Source organism: Gastrolobium bilobum, unplaced genomic scaffold, assembly GCF_033153095.1.
Source record: "Gastrolobium bilobum isolate Gb01-03AN ecotype WA unplaced genomic scaffold, APGP_CSIRO_Gbil_v1 utg2134, whole genome shotgun sequence".
NCBI classification, from domain to species: domain Eukaryota; kingdom Viridiplantae; phylum Streptophyta; class Magnoliopsida; order Fabales; family Fabaceae; genus Gastrolobium; species Gastrolobium bilobum.
Window position 1 is genome coordinate 153,743 of NW_026899657.1, and position 24,979 is coordinate 178,721.

The following is a 24,979-nucleotide window of genomic DNA, read 5'->3' on the forward strand; positions in this document are numbered from 1 at the left end:
GTAGGAGGCACCTTGCCGTAGAAGAGAAAGTTGAGTATGAACACAACTGCTAAGGAAGAAGTTTGACGTCATTAATGTAACATTTTTAAAGTCTATTATAGACTACATTCAATATTAAGTTACAAATCTGTTATCTATTTTATTTTTTAATTATTTTTTTAATAATTGTGCCTTCTAAAATTCAAATGTAAAAATTTATTTAAAATTTGTTAACTCTTACTAGACAAATAAATCAATTTTTTCAGTCCGTGCATCACAAACGAGTTAAAATAATAAAATAAAATACCACGACACTTGTGAGGGAGACTGACGCGTGCGTGCAAAGTGCAGACTGTTGTTGCAAATCGAAGAAATTTTCTTCCATTTTTACCAGTGCCGCCCAATTTGACCCAAAATCCATAGCCACTCTGCAAATTGAACAAAGACCCATTCGTCCTTGGAAAATCCCAGATCTCCAAAAATGGAATTTTTGCAGAGTCACAGGGTAGATATGATAAGCATGGCTGTTGCTCTTGTTGCCATTGTTGGTGGCACTGCATACTATTACTATGTCACCAAGAAGCCTAAAGGTTTCCATTTTATATTTTCTTTTTCTTTCTCGTTTCCTCAATGCCATCAACTTTATTGCTTTTTATGGTTGATCCTCCATTTTTCAAATGGGTCGAGTTGTTTTGATTTCTTTCGAAATGGGTTTCGCCTTGGTCTTAATTTATTTAACAAAAAAGCAAGTGAATGTGTCAAATTCACATGTGACATGTGAGGTTGCTGAGGGGCATAATGTCCTTGCCTTTGCAAAATGATTTGCCACAGGACAAATATAGAGATCTAAGAGAAGTCAGTTAACGAAAGAAAAGCTATGTTTTTTAATTGGAAAATCATGCTTGCAGAATATTTCTACTTAGTCGTATCATCATGGAGGAAATTTATTGGATTTAATTTGTTCTTAAAATGGCAATTTTATTTGTACATTTTTACTATAATGTAGAAACTATAACATCTTAGCTTTTTAATTTGTTATTTATCGTCTGTTATAATATCCTTTGCAATTACACTATGTTTAACTTATAATTGAAATAAAGTTGGTTCTTGAGAGATAGTATTAGAGTCTCTCTATGACTAGAGAAGAGTTGAAAGTAGGGTGGGACCATGCATTATGACTTGCGTTGCGTAATGGGTCTTGTTAGTCTGTTAGATATAAAAATTATAGGAAAAGTGTTTGTCATTTTAAATAACACAACTTATGTCCTTTCACTCTCACAAAGAGATGAGACCCATACCTTTATTTTTTTCTGTCCACTCTCTCTCCTCCTTTATCTATCTCTTTCTTTCACTTAAAATGACACAACTTTACTTCCTTTAAAATGATACATACTTTTTCCAAAAACTATTTATAAACCATCCCCTAATAAGTCATGCCTTTGGGAGAAGTTGGTTCTCAACAATAAACAAAGTTTTTACGTTTCTTGGTAGGGTGCCTGGATCCTGAGAACTTCAAGGAATTTAAACTTGTTAAACGCACTCAACTCAGCCATAATGTTGCTACGTTCAGATTTGATCTTCCTACTCCTGGCTCAGTGTTGGGACTTCCTATTGGACAACATATCAGCTGCAGGTTTGAATTTCTTGTTTCTCTTGTCCAATTCTTTTGATGATTCCAGTGCCTAATTCATTTTAGTAAGACCCTACGATGAGCTTATCGGGCTTACTGGATCGCACTCGTTGAAGGCAGTTTGATCAATTATAATGCTTTCATCTTGAATGCCTTTTGTCTACTTTACAGAGGGAAAGATAGTCTTGGTGAAGAAGTCATCAAACCATATACTCCTACAACATTGGATACCGACGTTGGATACTTTGAATTGGTTATAAAGGTTACTACCACTGACTTTTGTTTTTCAGTATTTTATTTTTGTTAATTTATATTTTATTTATACATATTGAGTTTTGCTACTATATTGTTTGGGTAATAATTAGATGTATCCACAAGGAAGGATGTCTCATCACTTTCGGGAGATGCGTGAAGGTGATTACATGGCTGTGAAGGGACCAAAGGTTTTTTAAATTTTTCCCAATATTTGTCCAAGTAATTTATTGGGTAGATGTTGTTAGATTAGCTTCTATTACACTTTAACTATTAACCTATTAGCAAGGGAGTTTTGGTTGAACTGTAATGACTAATGAGTTGGCCAAATTAATAATTAAAGTTGTTAGTCTGATCAACAAAATTGTTGTTTATTGTAAGTATACCTTGATACTCCTTGTTAAAATTCTTGAAGCATAACCCTCCTTTTTAAATAAAACTTTGACAAGATTTATTTCTTCAACTATCAGCCATATGAACCTTTCAATCTCAAAATCAAGTGATACTACATTTCTATGAAAATTTGTGGTTGTGAAGATTATGAATCTGTAATCTCTTTTTCTCTCACACAAAACACATACCTAGGGACATATGTATTCCTGTTTTTATATGTTTAATTATAATATGTTAGAGATATATAAAACTATTAATGTAACCTCACCTAATAGCTTAAGTTTTTGGGTTGAATTGGCACTTTACATGGTATCAGAGCCTCGGTGTCACAGGTTCGATCCTCACCGCCCCCTATTTAATTAATAATTAATTAAGTCTTGTGGAGTTTCTTAACACACGTAGATTGAGCCTGATGCATCATCCATTCTTCAAGCCCAATGGGCTCTCGTGTGAGGAGGCAACGGGACGTGTTATAGATATATAAAACTATTAATGTAGCCTCACCCAATAGTTTAAGCTTTTGGGTTTAATTGGTTCTTTACATAATACTTACTGTCATCACTGCTCACCAGCCCCAATTACTTTGATACTATCAATTATTGCCAACATGAATATCATTAGTGTATATTTCCCTAGGGCTAGCCTGCTACTGCCATCTCCCATACTGGTGCATGCATTTTTTTCATAGTCCAATTGAATAATTTTTTTTAATAAAATCTAACTGTTACAATTCTTTGTTATTGGAATATACTTAATTAATTAACATCTATAACGATTAGTAAAATACATTGCTGTGCTATATGTAGGTTTTTTATGGCAGTTAATTTATCAACTTGTGAGGCGAGTAATGTTGCATGCTGACTACTGGTGATCCAGCAACTTAAGTTTTTTGTCTGAGTTGTTTTTTCACAAATATGATTTATTGATACGGTTGAACATAGAATACTTCTGAATGATGAGACCCCAAAAATTCTACAGAATTTATTGAATCAATGGAGGCATAGCCTCTGTTACAAACTGATGGGGATCCAGTCCCTCAACCATTATGACATAAGCTTCAACCATTCAAATAGCTTTACATCCGTAGGAACAAGTCAAGTCAGAGGAAGTTAAATCAGAGGCAGTTAACAGAGGTTGAGGGAATGGTTGAGGAAAATGATAGAGGGGTAGTTATTGGCTGGAGTAGTGGGTAGTTATAGGAGTGGAATGTAAGTTAGGAGGGTTATGCTTGTTTAATATTATTCCCTAGGCTCCTTACGCAAAGGACTTGAAGAAATATCTTCAGTCTAGGAGCATCTTGCTCATTGTGTTTTTTCTTGCTGTGTCTTCTACTTTTTCTTCAGTTAAAAAAAAATATCTCTTTCCAAAAAGTTAGAAGAGTTGAAAGACTCATCAACTAGCGCCAATACTCTCCCTGTGAAAATGTAATGTTAACAGCAACAATGGTCAATTAACATAACAACTGAGAATAAAATTAAGGAGAACTCTGTAATGGTTTACTGATATTGAAGTAATAAAAGAAATAGAACTCTGTTACAATTAGAGCAATTCGAGAGTGCTCTATTCTCTCCTCTTTCTTACTCACTAACTGACTGAATACCCCTCTCCTCACCTTCCCATTACATATAACAAATTACAATCCATTACACGCATACTACACCACCCAAACCCGTAACTGCTTATTCCATCATGCTCTCCTACACCACATCAGCTGCCAAGTCCTCCATACTGACTTCTTCCACGTCCTCACTATTGACTTCTTCCACGTCATCCTCAAGTGTCCTTTGGCTGACTTCTTCCACGTCATGATCAAGTGTCCTTTGGCTGCGTCTTTGGTATACCTTAATAGGCTTTGTTACTGTAAAGAACCTTGGATACACCACCCCAAAAGCTAGCTCAAAGGGTGGGAGTGCCCAAGACCTTATAAACTCCACATTAATTGCACATACAACCAATGTGGGACTATATATCTCAACACGCCCCCTCACACGAGAGCCCATTGGGCTTGAAGCGTGGACAATGCAACAGGCTCGGCCTACCTGTGCTAAGAAACGCCACAAGAGAAAGTGGGGGGCGGCGAAGCTCTGATACCATCTTGAATATAAAATAATATGTTGTGTATTGATCTGTGTCAGAGAGTTACAATATATAGAGACCCTAATGGGCTTAAGTGAAAGGCCCAAACCTAAATCCTAATACAATCAAAATATTTACGGATAATACTCAATTTGGTGCTTCTATTCAAATTTTGCGAAGTGATAATGCAAAAGAATGTGTCTCTTGAGTTTTCTAATTTTTTGGAGAAACGTGGGACGTTACACCAGACCACACACTCCACAACAAAATGGAGTGGCCGAACGTAAGAATCGGCATCTGGTTGACACTGCTCGTAACCTACTAATTCATATGAATGTTCCACTTCGTTTTTGGGCAGATGCTATAATCACCTCTTGCTTTCTCATCAATCGCATGCCCTCTTCCGTACTACATAATGAAGTTCCACATAGTGTTTTATTTCCGGGAGCACCTTCCTATCCTCTACCTCCACATGTATTTGGATGTACCTGCTTTGTTCACGATCTTACTCCAGGAAAAGATAAATTAACATCCAAAGCCTTCAAGTGTCTTTTCCTTGGATATACTCGTTTTCAAAAGGGCTATCGTTGCTACTCTCCTGATCTCAAGCGTTATATTGTCTCGGCTGATGTCACTTTCCTTAATCAACAACCTTTTCATTCTATCCCATCTCAGATAACACAAGTTGATCAAGTTCTTCCTGTTCCTTTTCTTGATTTGTCTTTACCAGTTGCAGGAGACTCTATCCCGGAGGAGCAGCCCATTGCCTCCATCCCTGAAGACCGTCCTTTTCTCACCTATCAACGTCGTCAGACTGCGCCTCCAGCGATTTGAACCTTATTGACTCACCGCCTGCTATTGTCGACTCTTCCCCTCCGGATCCTCCATCAGAAATTACTCCCATTGCCCTTCGCAAAGGTATTCAATCCACTCGTAACCCTCATCCACTTTATAGTTTCTTGAGTTATGATAGACTTTCTTCACCACATTTTACTTTTGTTTCTAGTATTTCGTCTGTTTCTATTCCTAAAACCACAGGTGAAGCATTATCTCATCTGGGTTGGCGTCAGGCGATGATTGATGAAATGCAAGCACTTCACTCCAATGGCACCTGGGATCTTGTTCCTGCTCCTCCCGGAAAGTCAGTAGTCGGATGTCGATGGGTATTCACTGTCAAAGTTGGTCCTGATGGCACTGTTGATCGCCTCAAAGCTCGTTTGGTGGCCAAAGGTTACACTCAGATATTTGGTCTTGACTATGAGGATACTTTTTCTCCTGTTGCCAAGATGGCATCCGTCCGCCTATTTCTTGTCCTTGCTGCTGTTCGTCACTGGCCACTCCTTCAACTTGACATCAAAAATGCCTTTCTTCATGGTGATTTGCACGAAGAAGTTTACATGGAGCAACCACCTGGTTTTGTTGCTCAGGGGGAGTATGGACAAGTGTGTCGTCTTCAAAAATCCTTATATGGTCTCAAGCAATCTCCTCGAGCATGGTTCAGTCGCTTCAGTTATGCCGTTCAGGCATTTGGCTTAATCCGCAGTAAAGTTGATCATTCTATATTTTATAGGATTACATCTCCTGACAAGTGCATCTATTTGTTAGTCTATGTTGATGACATCATTCTCACCGGAAGTGATCAAGACGGAATTCGTCAGTTAAAACAACATTTATTCAGTGCATTTCAAACAAAGGACCTTGGGAAGCTGCGTTACTTCTTGGGAATTGAGGTGGCGCAATCTAGATAGGGCATTTCTATCTGTCAAAGGAAGTATGCCTTGGATATCCTAGAAGAGACTGGTATGTTGGGGTGTAAACCAGTTGATACACCCATGGATCCTAATGTTAAGTTATTGCCCAGACAGGGGGAGCCGTTATCTGATCCTGGACGTTATCGAAGGCTGATTGGGAAGCTCAATTATCTTACTGTGACTAGGCCAGATATTTCTTTCGCTGTCAGTACGGCTACTCAGTTCCTTGATTCCCCTTGTTATTCACATTGGGATGTTGCTGTGAGGATCCTCCGATACATCAAAGGAGCACCAGGAAAATGTTTGTTGTATTCGGATCAGGGAAATACAGAAATTTGTGGTTATTCAGATGCTGATTGGGTAGGATCACCCTCGGACAGACGATCTACTTCCGGCTATTGTGTCTTCTTTGGAGGAAATTTAATTTCGTGGAAGAGCAAGAAACAACCTGTAGTTGCTCGGTCTAGTGCAGAAGCTGAGTATCGTGCAATGGCAAATACTACCTGTGAGTTGATCTGGTTAAAGCAGTTGATTCATGAGCTTCATCTTTGTGAACAGAAACAACCCATGACACTCATCTGTGATAATCAAGCTGCGCTACATATATCCTCTAATCCTGTTTTTCATGAGAGGACCAAACATATAGAGATTGATTGTCACTTCATTTGGGAAAAGATTCAGTCAAGAGAAATCAAGACAGCTTTTGTCAACTCGTCTAATCAACTAGCAGATGTTTTCACTAAAGCTCTTAGAGGTCCTCGGGTTGAATACATTTGTAACAAGCTTGGTGCTCATAATATATACGCACCAGCTTGAGGGGGAGTGTTAGAATATTAGATATGATATGATTAGATATGATTAGATATTATTAGATATGATTGGATTCCGTCTTATCCGTAAATATTCTGATTGTATTAGGATTAGGTTTGGGCCTTTCACTTAAGCCCATTAGGGTCTCTGTATATTGTAACTCTCTGACACAGATCAATACACAACACCCACTCCTCTCCCTGAAGCATCCGTTTCAACTATAAACTCTTGGGAGAAATTCGGCAATGCCAACACAGGTACTGTGGTCATAGCAATTTTCAACATATCAAAAGAGACTTGGGCTTCCTCGTGCCACTGAAACCCATCCTTCTTAAGCAACACAGTCAAAGGACGAGCTACCTTGCCGTAGTAGTCCTTGACAAACTTGCGGTAATAACCAGTCAACCCTAAGAACCCTCGCAACCCTTTAACATTTTGTGGTACTGGCCAATCTAGCATAGCAGAAATCTTAGTGGGATTCACCATCACCCCAGCCGTAGTAACAATGTGACCCAAGTACTCAATCTGGGACCGTCCAAATTCACACTTTTTACGGTTCAAGAATAAACTGTGATCCTTCATAACTTGAAGGATAGCTCGCAGATGATCAACATGAGCTTCAGGGTCTTTACTGTAAATAAGAATATCGTCAAAAAATACCAAAGCACATTTGCGTAAAAAAGGACGCAATACTTCATTCATGAGAGCCTGAAAGGTAGAAGGTCTATTGCAAACACCAAAAGGCATTACAAGATACTCGTAATGACCTTCATGTGTCCGAAATGTCGTCTTAGGAATGTCCTCTTCACGCATTCGTATTTGATGATAACCCGATTTGAGGTCCAACTTGGAAAATATTTGAGCACCACCAATTTCATCCAATAACTCATCGATGGCTGGAATCGGAAACTTATTAGGGACAGTGATTTTATTTAAAGCCCTGTAGTCAACACATACACACCAACTTCCATCTTTCTTCTTGATAAGAATAACCGGACACGAGTAAGGGCTGGTACTCGGCCGGATGTGCCCCATAGCCAACAACTCTCCAACCAATTTCTCGATTTCATTCTTCTGATGGTGTGGATACTTGTAAGGCCGAATATTGGGAATGGTATTACCTGGAATCAGGTCTATGGCATGGTCATGGGACCTAGGAGGGGGCAATCCTGGAGGAAATGTGAACACAGTGTCAAATTCTGTAAATAAACTAGACACAGACTCGCCCAAAATCTCACGTTGTTGCACACCCTCATCCCCTTCTTTATGAGAAGGCTGTAGAGCGATGACAAAGCCTTCATCCTCAGACTCAAACGTCTTCAGCATCGATTTTAAAGAAACGACCACCTTGGACAAAGAAAGATCCCCTTGTACCAACACTTCCCTACCATCGTCATCAAACCGTAAGATGAGCTCCCTGAAATTGGCCTTCACTTCTCCCAATGTCTTAAGCCAGTCCAATCCAAGAACAACATCCGCTCCATCCAGTTCAAATAGAAAGAGATCCAACCTAATCACCACCCCGTGCATGTGAATCGTGACATCTTTACACACACCCTGACATCGCACCTTATGGCCATCGCCCACTTCCACTACATATGGAAGTGTTGAACTCACAGATAGCCCTGCCACTCGAGCAACCTTAGGACTGATGAAGTTACTTGAGGCCCCACAATCAATCAAAATAACCACCTGGTGTTGGGCAATGCTACCCCACAACATGAGAGCTTGATTCGACTTTAATCCCATAATACTGTGCAAGGAGAGATGGAGCTCCCGCTCGTCAACCTCCTCTGGATGATCTGAACACCGTAAACCACTTCCCTTATCTTCGTTGTCATCCTCCTCTATCAGAAGGAGATGAAATTGCTTGTTGTTTTTGCACCTATGGCCCCTCACAAACTTCTCGTGACAGTAGAAACATTCTCCTTTCGCCATCTTCTCCTGCCATTCCTCGTTGGACAGACGCCGTGAGTTTGTCCGTGCGGTGCTCGCAACGCTCTCCCCAACTCGATTAGGGCTCGAACTCTGATTTGGGGATAAGGTAGTCGGTCCGTGACTTGTTTTAACAAGGACGCGTGTAGCTTGCGTGCCAACACTATATTTACCCTCAGTGTGACGAAGAGGATAATTATTTGGGTAATGGTTGTGGGCTTTTCCATTAACAGCTGTCTGGGCCCTCAGCCCACTCCAACTATTGTGTTTGCCTATAGCATAAACCTCATTACGTTCCTCCACGAATTGGGCCAGATCCATTAACTCAGCTAAAGCCAAATCACGCCCACGGATGTTCAATTCCACCATTATCTCATCCTTCAGCCCATTTAACCATATGTCCCTGAGCATGTTGCCATTAGCATATCCTAACGGCCCAGCCACCCTCTCAAACTCTTCCCTGTACTCCTTCACGCTACCATCTTGTTTCAGCCTCAACAATGGTGCAAATGTGCAATTAGCAGTGACCCTTTGAAATCGCCTCAACACATGTGACCTGAATTGCTCCCAATTCGCTCCCAGATTTTGACTCTCCCACCATTGAAACCAATGGAGAGCCTTACCCTCCAAAACAATTAGGACCGATGACAATTTCTCAGCCTCCGGAATGCCATTAATGGTGAAATAACGCTCAGCTCTATGGATCCATCCATAAGCATCATCCCCATCAAACAAAGGCAACTCCAACCTTCGCACGGAGGTATCGTTGATTCCTGCATTTCCTGGAAGAGTTCCTACAGCCGCGCTGCTGGCACCGCCTCCTCCGCTCGGTCCTCCCACTCCCGTTGGACCTCCATTGTCCGTCGGTCCTCCATTCGTGCCCTGGGTTTCTCCATTGGACCCACCCAATCCTCCATTATCTCCGGTACGACCACGGTCCAACATCATGCCATTGATGATTCGTCTCAGATCTTCTTGCACCGATTCAGATTGGCGAAACCGCATCTCGATTCCTTCCTCCAAACGTCTTGAATGTTCTTCGCTATTATTGAACCATAGTGACAACTTCTCTTCCAATGTCGATAAACGATTTTCCATTTTCCTCGTCAGAACCATAAAATGCTCCCAGAATTGGAAGCTTTGATACCAATTGTAATGTTAACAGCAATAATGGTCAATTAACATAAAAACTGAGAATGAAATTAAGGAGAACTCTGTAATGGTTTACTGATATTGAAGTAATAAAAGAAATAGAACTCTGTTACAATTAGAGCAATTCGAGAGTGCTCTATTCTCTCCTCTTTCTTACTCACTAACTGACTGAATACCCCTCTCGTCACCTTCCCATTACATATAACAAATTACAATCCATTACACGCATACTACACCACCCAAACCCGTAACAACCCGTAACTGCTTATTCCGTCATGCTCTCCTACACCACATCAGCTGCCAAGTCCTCCATACTGACTTCTTCCACGTCCTCACTATTGACTTCTTCCACGTCATGATCAAGTGTCCTTTGGCTGACTTCTTCCACGTCATGATCAAGTGTCCTTTGGCTGCGTCTTTGGTATACCTTAATAGGCTTTGTTACAGAAAACTTGCCTTGTCCTCAAGCCAAAACTGAGGGAACTAGCTGCGTATGTCAGTCTGTCTTTCCCGCGTATCTTCTTCAATTGGCTTGGATTTCCTTAACATTAACCACTTGGTCTTCTTAGCTCTATTGGGAGTCACTTCTCTGGATGCTAGGATTGCTTTTGGTTCTGGATAGATTTCAATCTCCACATCTAATTCTGGATTGCTTCTGGTATCCAATGCACGCTTTAGCTTAGAAATATGGAACACTGGTTGTATCCGTGAGGAGTTAGGCAAACAGAGCTTATAAGCATCTTGCCCTATACACTCCACAATTTGGAAAGGTCCATAGAACCTTGCAGAAAGCTTGGGGTTGATTCTGCGAGCAATGGATCGTTGCTGGTGCAACCTAATCTTCACGAACACCCAATCCCCCACCTCAAAAGAGAGGTCTCTGCAATGTGAATCTGCAACATGCTTCATAACTTGTTGTGCGCGCTTTAGATGATACTTGAGTTGTCGTAAGGCTTCATCATAATCCCCTAGTTCCCTGGTTACTTGCCTTCACTTGCATTTTACCCAGTAGGTAATGTATTACTGAGGGAGGCTAGAGCCCGTAAACTGTCTCAAAAGGAGTGGTGCTTGTGGTTTCGTGGAAGGTGGTGTTGTCTCGAAATTCAGCCCACGACTGCCAAAGAACCCAGCTTTTAGGTCTCTTCGAGGCGAAACAACACAAATACTAGGCATCAATTAACTACTTCTGTCTGGCCGTCCGTTTGGGGATGGTATGACGTGCTCATGCAAAGGATGGTGCCTTGGAGCTTAAATTAGATTACCCAAAAGTTGCTGAGAAAAATTGGGTCTCGGTCACTCACTATGGACTTGGGAAAGCCATATAATCTAATGACTTCTTTAACAAAACATTCAGCAACTGTCTTGGATGTAGAAGGATGCTTGAGAGGAGTGAAATGCACATATCTAGAAGAGGAAGAGGAGGAGCCTTGGTGAGGAGGCCTCGCCGGGATCATAACAGACCCATAAGAAGGCTTCGAATTAGAAGAATTTAAAGAAGTATGTTCACTTTTCCTGTCGCGACAAACACCATGAACGCCATAGCTGAATAGTATCTAGATATACCACACATATAAATGCTCAAAAAATAAAGACATTCATTCATAATTAAATTAACTTGTGCTGGTGAACTTTGCAGAACATAACAAAGTGAACATAAATTCATCAACGGTAATAGGCTGATACAACTGGTAAAGAGAAAGACATGGAATAAGAAGAATCACACTAGTTTTTGGGTCCAGAAACAACAACTCCTGGGTTTTCTGATATTAATGGATGGAAATTACAATACGGAAATTAAAAGCATGTCACTAAAGAAACAGTAACGAATTAAAGAAACTACAGTTCAACACAATTAGAGAGGTGTTGATTCTCTCCCAATTCCAACTCCAAGTTCCAGTCTGCATTTCCTCCACCACGCTTGGCCTCAAATAACCATCTCCTTAAGCCACGTCATGATTCTCTTCTCTCTCCGTGCCCACCCTTTTAACAGAATTGCTCTCCTTATTTCCTTCTAGAATATTCACTGCTGAGTCAGCTACCCCCATTGTTCCCTTGTGACGTTTCCTAGAATAAACCTTTGTTACCATCGTATCAATACTCCCCCCCAGAACTTGCACCTTGTCCCCAAGGTGAAAATCTGGAAATTTCTGGTTGAGCATAGCCGAGTCTTCCCATGAATTCTCACATGAAGGCAACTGTAACCATTTGATCAGCACTTTTATGCGTCCCCCTGCATTTTTTCTCCATCCCAAAACTGTTTCAGGTTGCACTTGTAATTCCAATTCATCAGTCAGCATCAAAGGTAATGGTTGCACTTCAATGGATGGGGACACAACTTTCTTGAGCAGGGATATATGAAATACTGGATGTACTCTACTCCAATCTATAAGCTGCTAATCCCACCCGTTCCAATATTGAAAAAGGACCATAAAAACGAGGGCTGAGTTTTTCATTGATTTTTTTAGCTAAAGATCTCAATCTATATGGCTGCAATTTCAAATAAACTAAATCACCAACCATAAATTCCACATCTCTTCTATGCTGATCTGCTTGTTGTTTCATACGGTTCTGAGCCACTAGCAGGTGTTGTTGAAGATCATGTAAGATTTCATCCTTATCATGGAGTAACCTGGACACTTCATCAATAGGTGAATTAGCAAAGGTGTTGTTGAAGATCATGTAAGATTTCATCCTTATCATGGAGTAACCTGGACACTTCATCAATAGGTGAATTAGCAAAGAGTGAACGCAATAAAATGGGAGGTTCACAACCATAGAGCACCTAAAAAGTTGTAGTTCCAGGAGAATCCTTGTAAGATGTATTGTACCAAAATTCAGCCCAATGCAACCAATGGGGCCAAGTCTTGGGCTTTGGACCACAAAAACAACGCAAGTAAGTCTCTAAGCAACGGTTAACCACCTCAGTTTGGCCATTGGATTGAGGGTGGTAAGCAGTGCTGTACTTTAGTTTAATTCCTGAACATTTGAAAAGTTCAGTCCAAAATGAACTAAGAAAAACCTTATCTCTGTCACTTACTATGGAAACAGGGAACCCATGCAGATGAACCACTTCTTTGATAAAAATCATAGCTACATCCTTAGCTATAAAAGGATGAACCAATGAAATGAAATGAGCGTATTTGGATAATCGATCCACTACCACAAAAATGGTGTCTACTCCATGAGCCTTGGGTAATCCTCCCACGAAATCCATAGAAATGTCCATCCAAACTTCCTTTGGAATGGGCAATGGCTGCAAAAGTCCAGCTGGGGAAATTTCTGACATTTATTCTGTTGACAAATAACGCAAGTTGCTACAAAGTCCTTAATTTGCTTCCTCATACCTTCCCAATACACCACTGCAGCAATTCTTTTATAAGTGCGTAAAAAACCTGAATGACCACCCACACATGAGTTATGAAATTCATTTAAAATACTGGATATAAATCTGGACTGTTTTGGTATTACCAGCTTGCCCTTAAAAAATAGACGACCACTACCCATAGAAAAACCCGGATGCTTTTGTTGGTCTATCAATAACTCCATCATTATATTGCGCAACTTATCATCAGCTTGTAACTCAGCCTCCAAATCATTACAACCCACTGGATCCACACAAGTCAAAGCAGAAAATTGTAAGGTGCGAGATAGTGCGTCCGCACTACATTTTCTCTTCCCGGTTGATACTGAATTTCAAAATCGTAACCAAGTAATTTGGTTACCCATTTTTGTTGTTCTTCATTCAACACCCGTTGCTCTGTCAGAAATTTAAGGTTTTTCTGATCTGACTTTATAATGAAATGACGTCCTAACAAGTAAGGTCGCCACTTTTGAACAACAAGTACAATCGCCATAAGCTCTTTTTCATAGATAGACTTTTCTTGAGCTCTCAATGAAAAACCTTGACTAAGAAAACTGATGGGGCGTCCCTCTTGCATCAAAACAGCCCCCACCCCACGTCCGGACGCATCTGTCACCAAAGTAAACATCAACATCAACATCAACAACACCTTTATCCCAAATTAATTGGGGTCGGTGGTAGATGAACCCACATGAAAGATACAAAACGGTTGAAAAAAAGTAACAAAAAAAATAAAAAATAAAAAAATAAAAAAATTAATAAATAAATAAAAATACACAAATAAAATAATAAAATAAAATAAAATGAAATAAAAATATATGTATATATAAATAAATAAAAGTAAAAAAGAAAGGGACAAGAAGTGGGGGAAATGAAGGGGAAAATGACTAAAAAAGGACCATCTGGAACATAGGAATAACAGCGGGTCTAACCCTCCACCATACTTATAGCTTTTCTCCATTCCTTTCTAAGACATACTGTCCGCCAATCTATATCCCACTCCATTAAATCTTGTTTTACTACTTTTCCCCAAGCAAGCTTCGGCCTACCTCTGCCTCTTTTTGTGTTTAGCTCTTGGTAACAAACTTCTGTTCTTACAGGAGCATCCATGGGTCTTCTCATCACGTGCCCAAACCACCTCAATCTATGTTCTCTCATCTTCTCGGCTACCGGTACTACTCCGACCTTTCGTCGAATATCTTCATTTCTTATCTTATCCATCCTTGTGTACCCACACATCCACCTTAACATCCTCATCTCTGCTACTCCCATCTTATGCTCATGTTGCCTATGTGCTGGCCAGCATTCCGCTCCATATAGCATTGTCGGTCGTACTGTCGTTTTATAGAATTTTCCTTTTAATAAGTTGTCACCAAAGTAAACAACTTATTAAAATCTGGAAGTGCCAGCACTGGTACAGTACACATAGCTGATTTGAGCTTATCAAAGGCCACTTAGGCTTGTTCACACCAATTGAAATTGTCTTTCTTTAACAACTCAGTCAATGGCTTAGCTATCTTACCATAATCTTTTACGAATTTACGGTAATAGCCAGTTAAACCCAAAAAACCCTTAACCCTTTAACATCTTTAGGATAAGGCCACTGGAGCATAACTTGTACTTTTCTTGGATCAGCACTGACTCCTTCGGAAGAGATAATGTGACCTAAGTATTCCACTTGTGGTAAAGCAAAGCAACATTTCTTGCGGTTAGCCACTAATTTGTTGGTCCTCAATGCTTCAAACACAGCTCTAAGATGCTCCATATGATCAGTTATGTTACAACTATAGATTAAGATGTCATAAAAAAAAACCAAAACAAATTTACGAAGAAATGGTTTTAGAACCTCATTCATCAGGGAGTTGAATGTGGAGGGTGCGTTAGTGAGCTCAAAAGGCATCACAACATACTCATAATGACCCTCGTGCGTCCTGAAAGCGGTTTTTGGAATATCAACCTCCTTCATCCTAATCTGATGATACCCAGATTTAAGGTCCAACTTCGAGAACACCTGAGATCCCCCCAATTCATCCAATAACTCCTCAATGACAGGGATTGGAAATTTGTCTAAAGATCTATAATCCACACAAGCTCTCCAACTTCCATCTTTTTTCCTTACTAAAATTATAGGACAAGAATAGGGGCTGACACTGGTTCTAATGAACCCAGAATTAAGCAACTCAGATACCTATTTCTCTATAATAGCTTTCTGATAGTAAGGATACCTGTATGGTCTCCTATTTGGAATCTCACTACCTGCCTTGAGATTAATTGCGTGATCCTGTCTCCTCGGTGGTGGTAACTCCTTGAGTTCTCGAAATAACTCCTCAAACTCGCACAACAACTGGTCGAGTTCAGGCCAGAGAACTTCCAGTTTGGCCTCTGTCGTAGCTGTCCAATGTTGGTCTACCACGAACCCTTGCCCTTCCTCAGTCAATGCTTTGACCATAGAACGAAGAGAAGTAGTAGCTTTATTATTTGACAGAATCGGATCACCCTTCAGCTCGATCTCTTTGCCCCCCAACGCAAACCTTTAACGTTAGTTTGTTGAAGTCAGCCTTCATTTCTCCCCAACTCTTCAACCAGTCCAGCCCAAGGATAACTTCAACCCCAGCTAACTCGAATAGGAACAGATCCTGTGGAGATCTGGCCCCTTGAAGATCAACGTCAACTGCTCGGCACACACCTTGACAATCCACCTTGTACCCATCTCCGACTTCTACTTTGTAACTGGGAGTATCTTCCACCGTCAGCTGTAGACGCTCCACTACAGTCTTGGCCACGAAATTATGGGACGCCCCACAATCCACCATCATCACCACTCTTTCTCCCTGAATAGACCCCCAAAATTTCATGGTTTGGTTCGAAGAGAGCCCTAATAAACTATACATGGATAGTTGCAGCGCGAGCTCTTCCCCGGTCGGTTGAGCTTCCTCGGGTTTGTCTTCTTCATGACCCATAACTTCTTCACCTCCCTCTCTTTCATCGTCGATAATCAAGAGGTTAAGCTGCGGAAATTTGCAACGATGGGTTGGGTTCCATCGTTCTCCGCATTTGAAACATAGCCCTTTCTTGGATCGGTCATGAAGTCCAGCTTGAGATAATCTCCTTCCGTCAACCCTAGAAGCCAAACTTCCCACGCTTTTAGTGACACGAACCCCCCCACTGAGATTGTCCTGAGAATTGTGTGTTGCTGGAGAAGTTCGCGTGTCCCCTCCCCTAGCACTCTCGCTGTTACGCGTGTCCTGTGATGGGCCAACTGGGTTTAAGTTATTCATGTGCCTCGCATTTGCTGACCAAGAGTTGCGATTGGGCTGAGGAAAACGATTGGGCCTAGCCCATTTACTACCTATTCCAAACCCATCGTGGATCCAAGCCTGATTCCTTTTCTCCAATAGTGTCGTCTCCTTCATCAATTCTCCCAAATTGGTGATGTTCTTCTGTAATAACTCCGTTCTCAACGCCTCCTTCAACCCACGGAGTCAAATCTCTTTTAACATTTGGTCATCCGCATAATGCAACAGACTTATGATCTTTTCAAATTCATCACGAAACGCTGCAACGCTTCCGGTTTGTCGGAGGCTCATCAATGTTTGATACGGGCTACCCATGGTTTCCATGGTAAATCTCTCCAGTATCTCTGTTCTAAAATCCATCCAGGTGCAGTTGGGATTGTTCCTTTCCCACACTTGGAACCAATTAAGAGCAGCACCATCCAAAACCACCATGATAACATTAATCTTCTCCTGATCACCAATACGATTTACCAGAAATTATCGTTCTACCTTAGTCAGCCAGGAATACACCTCTTCTCCACTGAATCTGGGCATTTCTAAATGCACGGTTCTTGCTCCCCCCATCACATTTTCATCTCTGTTGTCATCCCACTTAGATTCCGTTGATGTGTGGCTTCTCCGACGAGAACGCCCACGCCGACGACGTCCTCCTTGACTACGACTATCGCTGTTTCGTCGATCTCCTTCTAACATCTGAAGAATCTCCGTCAACCTTTGGTCAGTCCTTCTATGACGTTCCTCTGCCAATTCTTCATTCTGACGGAAATGTGCGTCCATAGCTTCAATTCGTGCATCCATATTTCTAGTCACTACCATTGAAAACACCCTTGGATCAGAATGCCCTGATACCATTTGATAAGAACCTTGGGATGCACCACCCCAAAAGCTAGCTCAAAGGGTGGGAGTGCCCAAGGCCTTATAAACCCCACATTAGTTGCCCATACAACTAATGTGGGACTCCAAGTCCCATACCTTGCAAATGGGTCCCTAACATTCCACCACACTCCGCAGTTCCGGCGCCCACGCTGGCTGGCTTTACGCTAGTCTTTTACTAGCCCCAGGCGAACACTGCAATGCCCACGTCACCACCCGCGCCGCTCGATTGCAACCGGGAGACATAGTGGAAGGCTCTGATACTAGTTGATACAACTGGTAAAGAGAATGACATAAAATAAGAAGAATCACACAAGTTTTTGGGTCCAGAAGCAACAACTCCTGGGTTTTCTGATATTAATGGATGGAAATTACAATACGGAAATTAAAAGCATGTCACTAAGAAAACAATAACGAATTAAAGAAACTACAGTTCAACACAATTAGAGAGGTGTTGATTCTCTCCCAATTCCAATTCCAAGTTCCAGTCTGCATTTCCTCCACCACGCTTGGCCTCAAATAACCATCTCCTCAAGCCACGTCATGATTCTCTTCTCTCTCCGAGCCCACCCTTCTAACGGAATTGCTCTCCTTATTTCCTTCTAGAATATTCACTGCTGAGTCAGCTATCCCCATTGTTCCCTTGTGACGTTTCCTAGAATAAACCTTTGTTACCATCGTATCATAGGCTAAGGAAAAAAGAAGTAAAAAAGCATAATAAATACCTCTCCATCAATTGTTAAAAGTGATGACAGAGAGTTGAGAGAATAGAGAATGGAGAGATGAGAGACATAAGAGAGTGGGTAGAGGGTTTTAGAATAAAAACCCGGTTACAAGACCCTAAAGCTCATACAAAATGGCTGTTGGAAATTTCAAATGAGGGCAAGGATGGAAATTCATGTTGTTTCCCTATTGCAGAGGAATAGCATGGGGAAACGCAAATAATTGCGGCCGCAACAACTTCTTGTTGCGGTACGGTGCGACCAGTAGTGGCCACCGTCCATTGCCTGCTACCGTCACGGGATTGCGTGCAATGCGGCACAATTGATAAAACTGAGACAAAATTGAGATGAAGAGTGCTTGGTAAGTGACAACCCAAGCAATTCAGCCAATCGTTGCAAATGTTATGTCTTCTTCACAATAATCCATTTTCTTCTCCAATTTTATACTACAAGCCCAATGCTATAATACTGCAAACTTAAAACAGTTGTTCACTTGCTGGAGATATAATATCATTCTTGAGCTTTCACCTAATGTCTCTCTTAACATAACCCCCTCATGCTAGAGCTCTTTTGGCTCTAAAAGTGGACAATGCATACATCCATTTTATTAGAAGAATCAGGATAGCAAGGATCAAAATCCTAACCATTTTGTTATAAAGGCTTTAATATTATGTTAAGGACCAAATCCTAAAAGCTAAAGCCATTAGCTAAAATGCTTATGATTGGTTTTATATCTATAACAACAACAATAATCTTCAGTATAGGAAAGTCATTTGGTAAAATGCTTATGATTGGTACAACCAAATGCATATTTATTTGCAACAACAATGTCTCCAGGGACGTTTTAAGTACCAGCCCAACCAAGTTAGAGCTTTTGGTATGATTGCTGGTGGCACTGGCATCACCCCAATGTTTCAGGTATGTATAAGTAAAAGTATTGTTGAGCTTCTGTGCCTTCCCTTCATATTTCATTTTTTACATTTTGAAACTTTTGGATCGGTAATAATTATATTTTTCCCCTTTTTCTTGAGGTTACAAGAGCTATACTAGAAAACCCACAGGACAAAACTAACATAAATCTGATATATGCCAATGTCACATACGAAGACATTCTTCTAAAGGTAAATCTTCTAAACCTTCTTCCTCGTGTGCATTCCTATGTGGCTTACATCTTTTATACATATCAAATTTTTTAGTTTAGAGCGTGCTCTCAATTTCTGATTCATATTCTCTACCTTGGTCAATCAAATTGATAACTGAACAGCCCATAAATTTTTTCCTTTTTGCTTTCTTGTACAAGCTAAAAGCTTTGAATAGGTCAACTTGTTAATCTCATGCAACATTGCAACAAATGTGCTTTCCTGTTTGATTTCAATGCAATCTGAAGTTAATGAAAAGGGGATGGTTTTATATTCTTTTATATCATTATCTCTTTGATGCTGGACTTTGCCACTTCAGTATTATCCAACATTGCATGCCTTTTGTTTCTGTAGAAATCAAAATGCTTACATTAGTACTGCAGTTGTGTTTTAGTTCTTTGAGAACGTGTGAAAAGTAGAATCTAACTGGATTCATTTCATTATTAGATAAATGTTCTGATCTTTATGTGACGATGGACTAGCAATCAGTAACCACGTTGTAGAAAAGTCATAAAATTGATTTGTCCCTGGACGTTTTGCCATCTTTTTAGGCACTTTTTTCTTTTCACTGATTCTGTTACCAATGTTCTAAATGCTAGACAATAAACTAAATTATATGAACTAAAACTCTAATCCGAACTGAAAGCTTCGCAAGGAATATAAAAGTTTCTCTAGTTCTCATTTAAACAAGTTTTGCATGATCTGTATATGCATTTAAAAATATGAACCTGCTAGCTTGCATAAGATACTGTGCCACCTGCTACCTGTAATGATGTCCTCACTGCTAATTTTTTCCAATCATCTCCCTGTGAACTATATTTTCACACTGATATTTAAGATTTTATAAAACAAGTTGCAAACTCTCTTTGTTTACACTTCATTTGTTAAGCTAGCACTTCAGAGTTTATCTGGATATTTGTTTCACTGATACTTCTGTTTTATCAAAAATTAAAATAAAATTAAAAATAGTAATTAAATGATGGGCAGAGTGATACAGAAGTTAAACAATATAAATGAATGTGATGGGCCTTTGGAACCTTTTAAGAGGTGTATAAACGAAAGTATAAGGGTGAAGGAAGGGGAATTAAGAGTTTGGAGGGAAATAACAAACTGATGCCTAAGGGTGGGAGGGATGTGAAATTAGTTAGTAAGGATGCCATGTGGAAGGTAGTGAATGGAGAAGGGAAATTGGGAGAAGGTGTGAGGGATGATTCGGTTAGAGAGGAAGAAATAAAAGGAAAGGAAGTGGGTGGTGAAGGGCATGACAAGACTAACACTAAGAATGGTGATGAGGTTGTTGAATAGGGAGTCGTTTAGTAGCTAGGGAAGTGCTTAATCGAGTATTGTTACTTTTATATTTTGCAATAGTGTGCTGTTACGTGTTATGTAATTTTATTGTATTCTGAATAAAGATTTTATCTCAGTGGATATTGCGTAGTTCCATTATCGTATTTTTCAGTAACTTGAGGTCTATTTCTCTATTTCCTTTAGTCTGATATTCCTGGTACCAACATTTGGTATCATAGCACTTCCAATCTCGAGAGTGCTTCATGGTACAGACAAGGACTGAGAATAAAGTTGAAGGAGTGGAGCTGCAAACTAAGCGTCTGGAAGGAAAGATTGGGGGAGTGGAAGAATCAGTCCAACAACTGAGAGAGACGATCTTGGGATTCATTGATCGAGTGGATCAACACGGTGCAGTGTTTGGAACTAGTGGACGAAATATTGTGCACGAAGGAGGAATATGGGAGAGGTTAAACAGAAACTCATTGAATGCCAAGGAAAAACAACGGATATGGAGAGGGTTGAGGTTCCTTATTTCACTAGAGAGGATGCATATGGGGGTGGATCTTCCATGCTGAGTGCTATTTCAGGGTGAATTGCATTGTAGAAGATGAGCAAGTTGAACCATTTTTTATTCTTTTGGAAGGAAGAGCGTTGAGCTGGTTCCAATGATGGGAACAATTGAGAATAACGAGAATAAAGAGAATTGTGAAAAGGAATTACGTATATTATTAGACTGTATTCCTTAGTTAAAAAGGAGTACAATATATAGAGAAACAAATGGGCTTAAAGGAGAAACCCAAAGCCTAACTCAAATCCTAATAAAATAAGGAAACTAATATTTATAGATAATTATATGATTATTTATAGATATTCCAAGATAATTTTAATAATTTTAACACTCCCCCTTAAACTAGAGTATATATCATAGGCTCTAAGCTTGCTAAAGATATAATCTACACGTGGATTTCTAAGAGCCTTGGTGAAGATATGTGCAAGTTGATCATTGGAATTGATAAATGTGGTCTCGATCTCTCCAGATTGAATCTTTTCCCGAATGAAATGACAATCCATTTCAATATACTTGGTCCTCTCATGATAGACCATGTTAGAGGATATATGTAACGCAGCATGATTGTCGCAAATGAGTTTCACGGGCCGTTGTTTGCAAAGATGTAATTCCTTAACCAATTGTCTAAACCAGATGAGCTCAGAGGTTGCAATTCCCATTGCTCGATATTCAGCCTCTGCATTTCACCTGACTACCACAGTTAAAATTTCCTCCAAAGAGGACACAATACCCCGAAGTGGAGCTTCTGTCTGAGGGAGAACTTGCTGAATCAACATCTGAATAGCTACACACTTCAGTATGCCCTTTATCTATGTACAAGAAGCCTTTTCCTGGTGTTTTTTTATCCAAAATGAGAGTCACAAAGAGAATCAAGGAATTGACTTGCCACACTAACCGCTAGGAGATGTCTGGTCTTGTCACAGTAAGATAATTCAACTTCCGACCAGCTTGCGATATCGACCGAGATCTGACAATGACTCCCCTTGTCTTGTTAAGAGCTTAATATTAGGATCCATGAGTGTGTTGATGGGCTTACACCCTAACATACTTGTCTTTTCTAAGATATCTAAGGCATACTTTCTCTGACAAATGGAAATGCCCTGCCTAGATTGTGCCATTTCAACCCCTAAGAAATAATAAAGTCTGCCAAGGTCTTTGGTGTGAATTTGGCTAAAAACGTACTGCTTTAACTAATCAATCCCAACTTGAACGTTGCCAGTAATCTTGATGTCATCAACATAGATTAGGAGATAGATGCACTTATTAGAAGAGCTATTTCGATAAAAAACAGAGTGATCAGCTTCGCTTCGAGTTAAACTGAAGTTTTGAACAACGAAACTAAAACAACTAAGCGGAAACAAGAGTGTATCCTTTGGCCACTAAGCGGGATTTAAGGCGGTCAACATTGCTATCAGGACCAACTTTGACCGTGAATATCCATTTACAACCGACAATAGACTTCTCGGGAGGAACGGAAACAAGATCCCATGTGTCATTGGAGTGAAGAGTTGTCATTTCATCAATCATCACATGGCGCTACCTGCATAAGATAATGCTTCACCTGTGGTCTTAGGAATGACAAGAGAAGAAAGACTAGAAATAAAGGCAAAATGTTGTGAAGAGAGTCAGTAATAACTCGTAAAGGCATAAAGTGGATGAGGGTTGCGAGTGGATCGAATACCTTTGCAGAGGGCAATGAGAGAATCTTTGGTGGAGGCGCCAAAGGGGAAGAGACAATCGATTGAAGGTGGTGAGTCAGTCGAATTAAGGTCTGCAATAGGGATGACACCTGCAACTGGTAAAGACAAATCAAGAAAAGGAATGTGAAGATTATGATCAACCTGTGACACAAGAGTTTTGGAATAAGTGAAAGGTTGCTAATCAAGAAAGGTGACATCAACAGATATAATGTAGCGCTTGAGATTAGGAGAATAGCAGCGGTATCCCTTTTGAAAGCAAGAGTGACCAAGAAAGAAAGATTTGAAGGCTTTAAATGTTAATTTATCTTTTTCTGGAGTGAGATCATGAACAAAGCAAGTACACCCAAGAATACGTGGAGGCAGTGGATAGGGAGGTATACCTAAAAATAAAACATTGTGTGGGATTTCATTGTTATGCATAGAAGTGGGCATGTGATTGATGAGAAAACATAATAATAGTATCTGCCCAAAAACAGAGTGGAACATTCATATGAAGAAGAGTACGTGCGGTTTCAATCAGATGTCTATATTTACGTTCGGCCATTGCATTTTGTTATGGAGTGTGAGGGCAAATAGTTTGGTGTAACGTCCTTTGTTTTCTAAAAAATCAGAGAATTCAAAAGACACATACTCTTTAGCATTATCACTCCGCAAAACTCGAATAGAAGCACCAAGTTGATTGTGAACCTTAACACAATTTTTTATGGAGAGAAAATAATTCAAAATGATTTTTCATTAAATAAACCCAAGTGCAACGAGAAAAATTATCAATAAAGGTAACAAAATATTGAAAACCCGAGAGACATAGTTTGACTCGGATCCCAAATATTAGAATAAATAATAGAAAATGGAGTATCAGCTATTTTATTGACTTTACCAGTAAGTGTGCTTTCCTTGTCGACAGAACTGGAAATTTAAAGACTGAAGACAGGACAAAAAAGGAATCATCTGCTGAACTTTTGAGAGACTTAGATGACCCAGGCGACTGTGGATTAATTCAGGAGACTTCGTGAGAGAACAGGCCACTGGTGAATAAGGCACGTCCACACAGTAGAGCCCCCGTGACTCACGACCCACTCTGATCGTCTTCTCAGTATCCGGATTTTGCATAAAGACAACTTGGTTAGAGAAGGTAATGATGCATGAATGAGAATAGACTAATTAGCTAACATATATCAAATTAAAGGGAATGCCAGGTATATATAATAAACAGAGGTCAAAGTTGAATAAGGAGCTGACTGGCTTGCCCAACGCCACGAGCAGGGGCCTTGGCGCTATCAGCTAGAGTAACAGAAGGTAGATGATTAGAATAAGTGAGATAAAGAGGTTCTTATTACCACGAAGGTGAACTGTAGCACCTGAGTCAATTATCCAAGGTCCAAGAGATGATTGAGAAAGACAAGCAACATGATTACCTATATCTATAGCAGAAGTTTGGGATGAAACCTTTCTAAGAAGAGCTTCATAATATGCACTTGAGATAGTTACTAATCCAGTAGAGGATGACATAGTGTCGGTTTGAGTAAAGTTGGCAGCTAGTGCCTTTAAGTGAGTGTACTTCTTGTAGCAGCGCTCTTCAACATGACCTAGGTTCTGGCAATAGTTGCAACGAGGCCTCTGTCCACGACCACGTCCCCGACCGCATTTACTGTTCCAGTTGGAATCATTGGCATGACAGATGAAAGCAGTAGAACAGTAGATGGCACATGAGGAGAAGCAAGAACAGGTGCGGGTACTGTTTTATCTTTAGGGCCTGTTTGGTGCACCTGATAAGAGGGATAGGATAGAATAGACTATCTTATCCTACTCTTATCAGTTGTTCGGTGATACCAACGGATAGGAAAAACTTATCTGGTTACCTTATCCTATCCTACCGAGATTCAAAAAATTTATCCTAAGGTGGACACTGGGTTACCATGGGATTGGATAGGATAGACAAAAAATAAATTATTTTGTTCCAACTCCACCCTCGTACTCCTCTTCCATCATCCAACTCTGCTACCACTGGTCAGCTTCGTTAGTGGCCAGCCATGGTCCAGAACACCGGGAGCGGCG

The 24,979-nt window shown here is 40.3% G+C and overlaps 1 protein-coding gene across 1 annotated transcript in view; it reads left to right on the forward strand.

Moving 5' to 3' along the window:
• Positions 1–388: 388 nt before the first annotated feature.
• The window catches only part of LOC133292371 (NADH--cytochrome b5 reductase 1-like), a 36,155-nt gene continuing 11,564 nt past the window's right edge, over positions 389–24,979 (forward strand). Inside the window, exons 1-6 of the mRNA XM_061490777.1 lie at positions 389–569; positions 1,471–1,612; positions 1,781–1,871; positions 1,975–2,052; positions 19,068–19,148; positions 19,262–19,351. Of these exons, the coding sequence (XP_061346761.1) occupies positions 461–569; positions 1,471–1,612; positions 1,781–1,871; positions 1,975–2,052; positions 19,068–19,148; positions 19,262–19,351 (591 nt within the window). The 5' untranslated portion in view covers positions 389–460. The remainder of the gene's footprint in view (positions 570–1,470; positions 1,613–1,780; positions 1,872–1,974; positions 2,053–19,067; positions 19,149–19,261; positions 19,352–24,979) is intronic.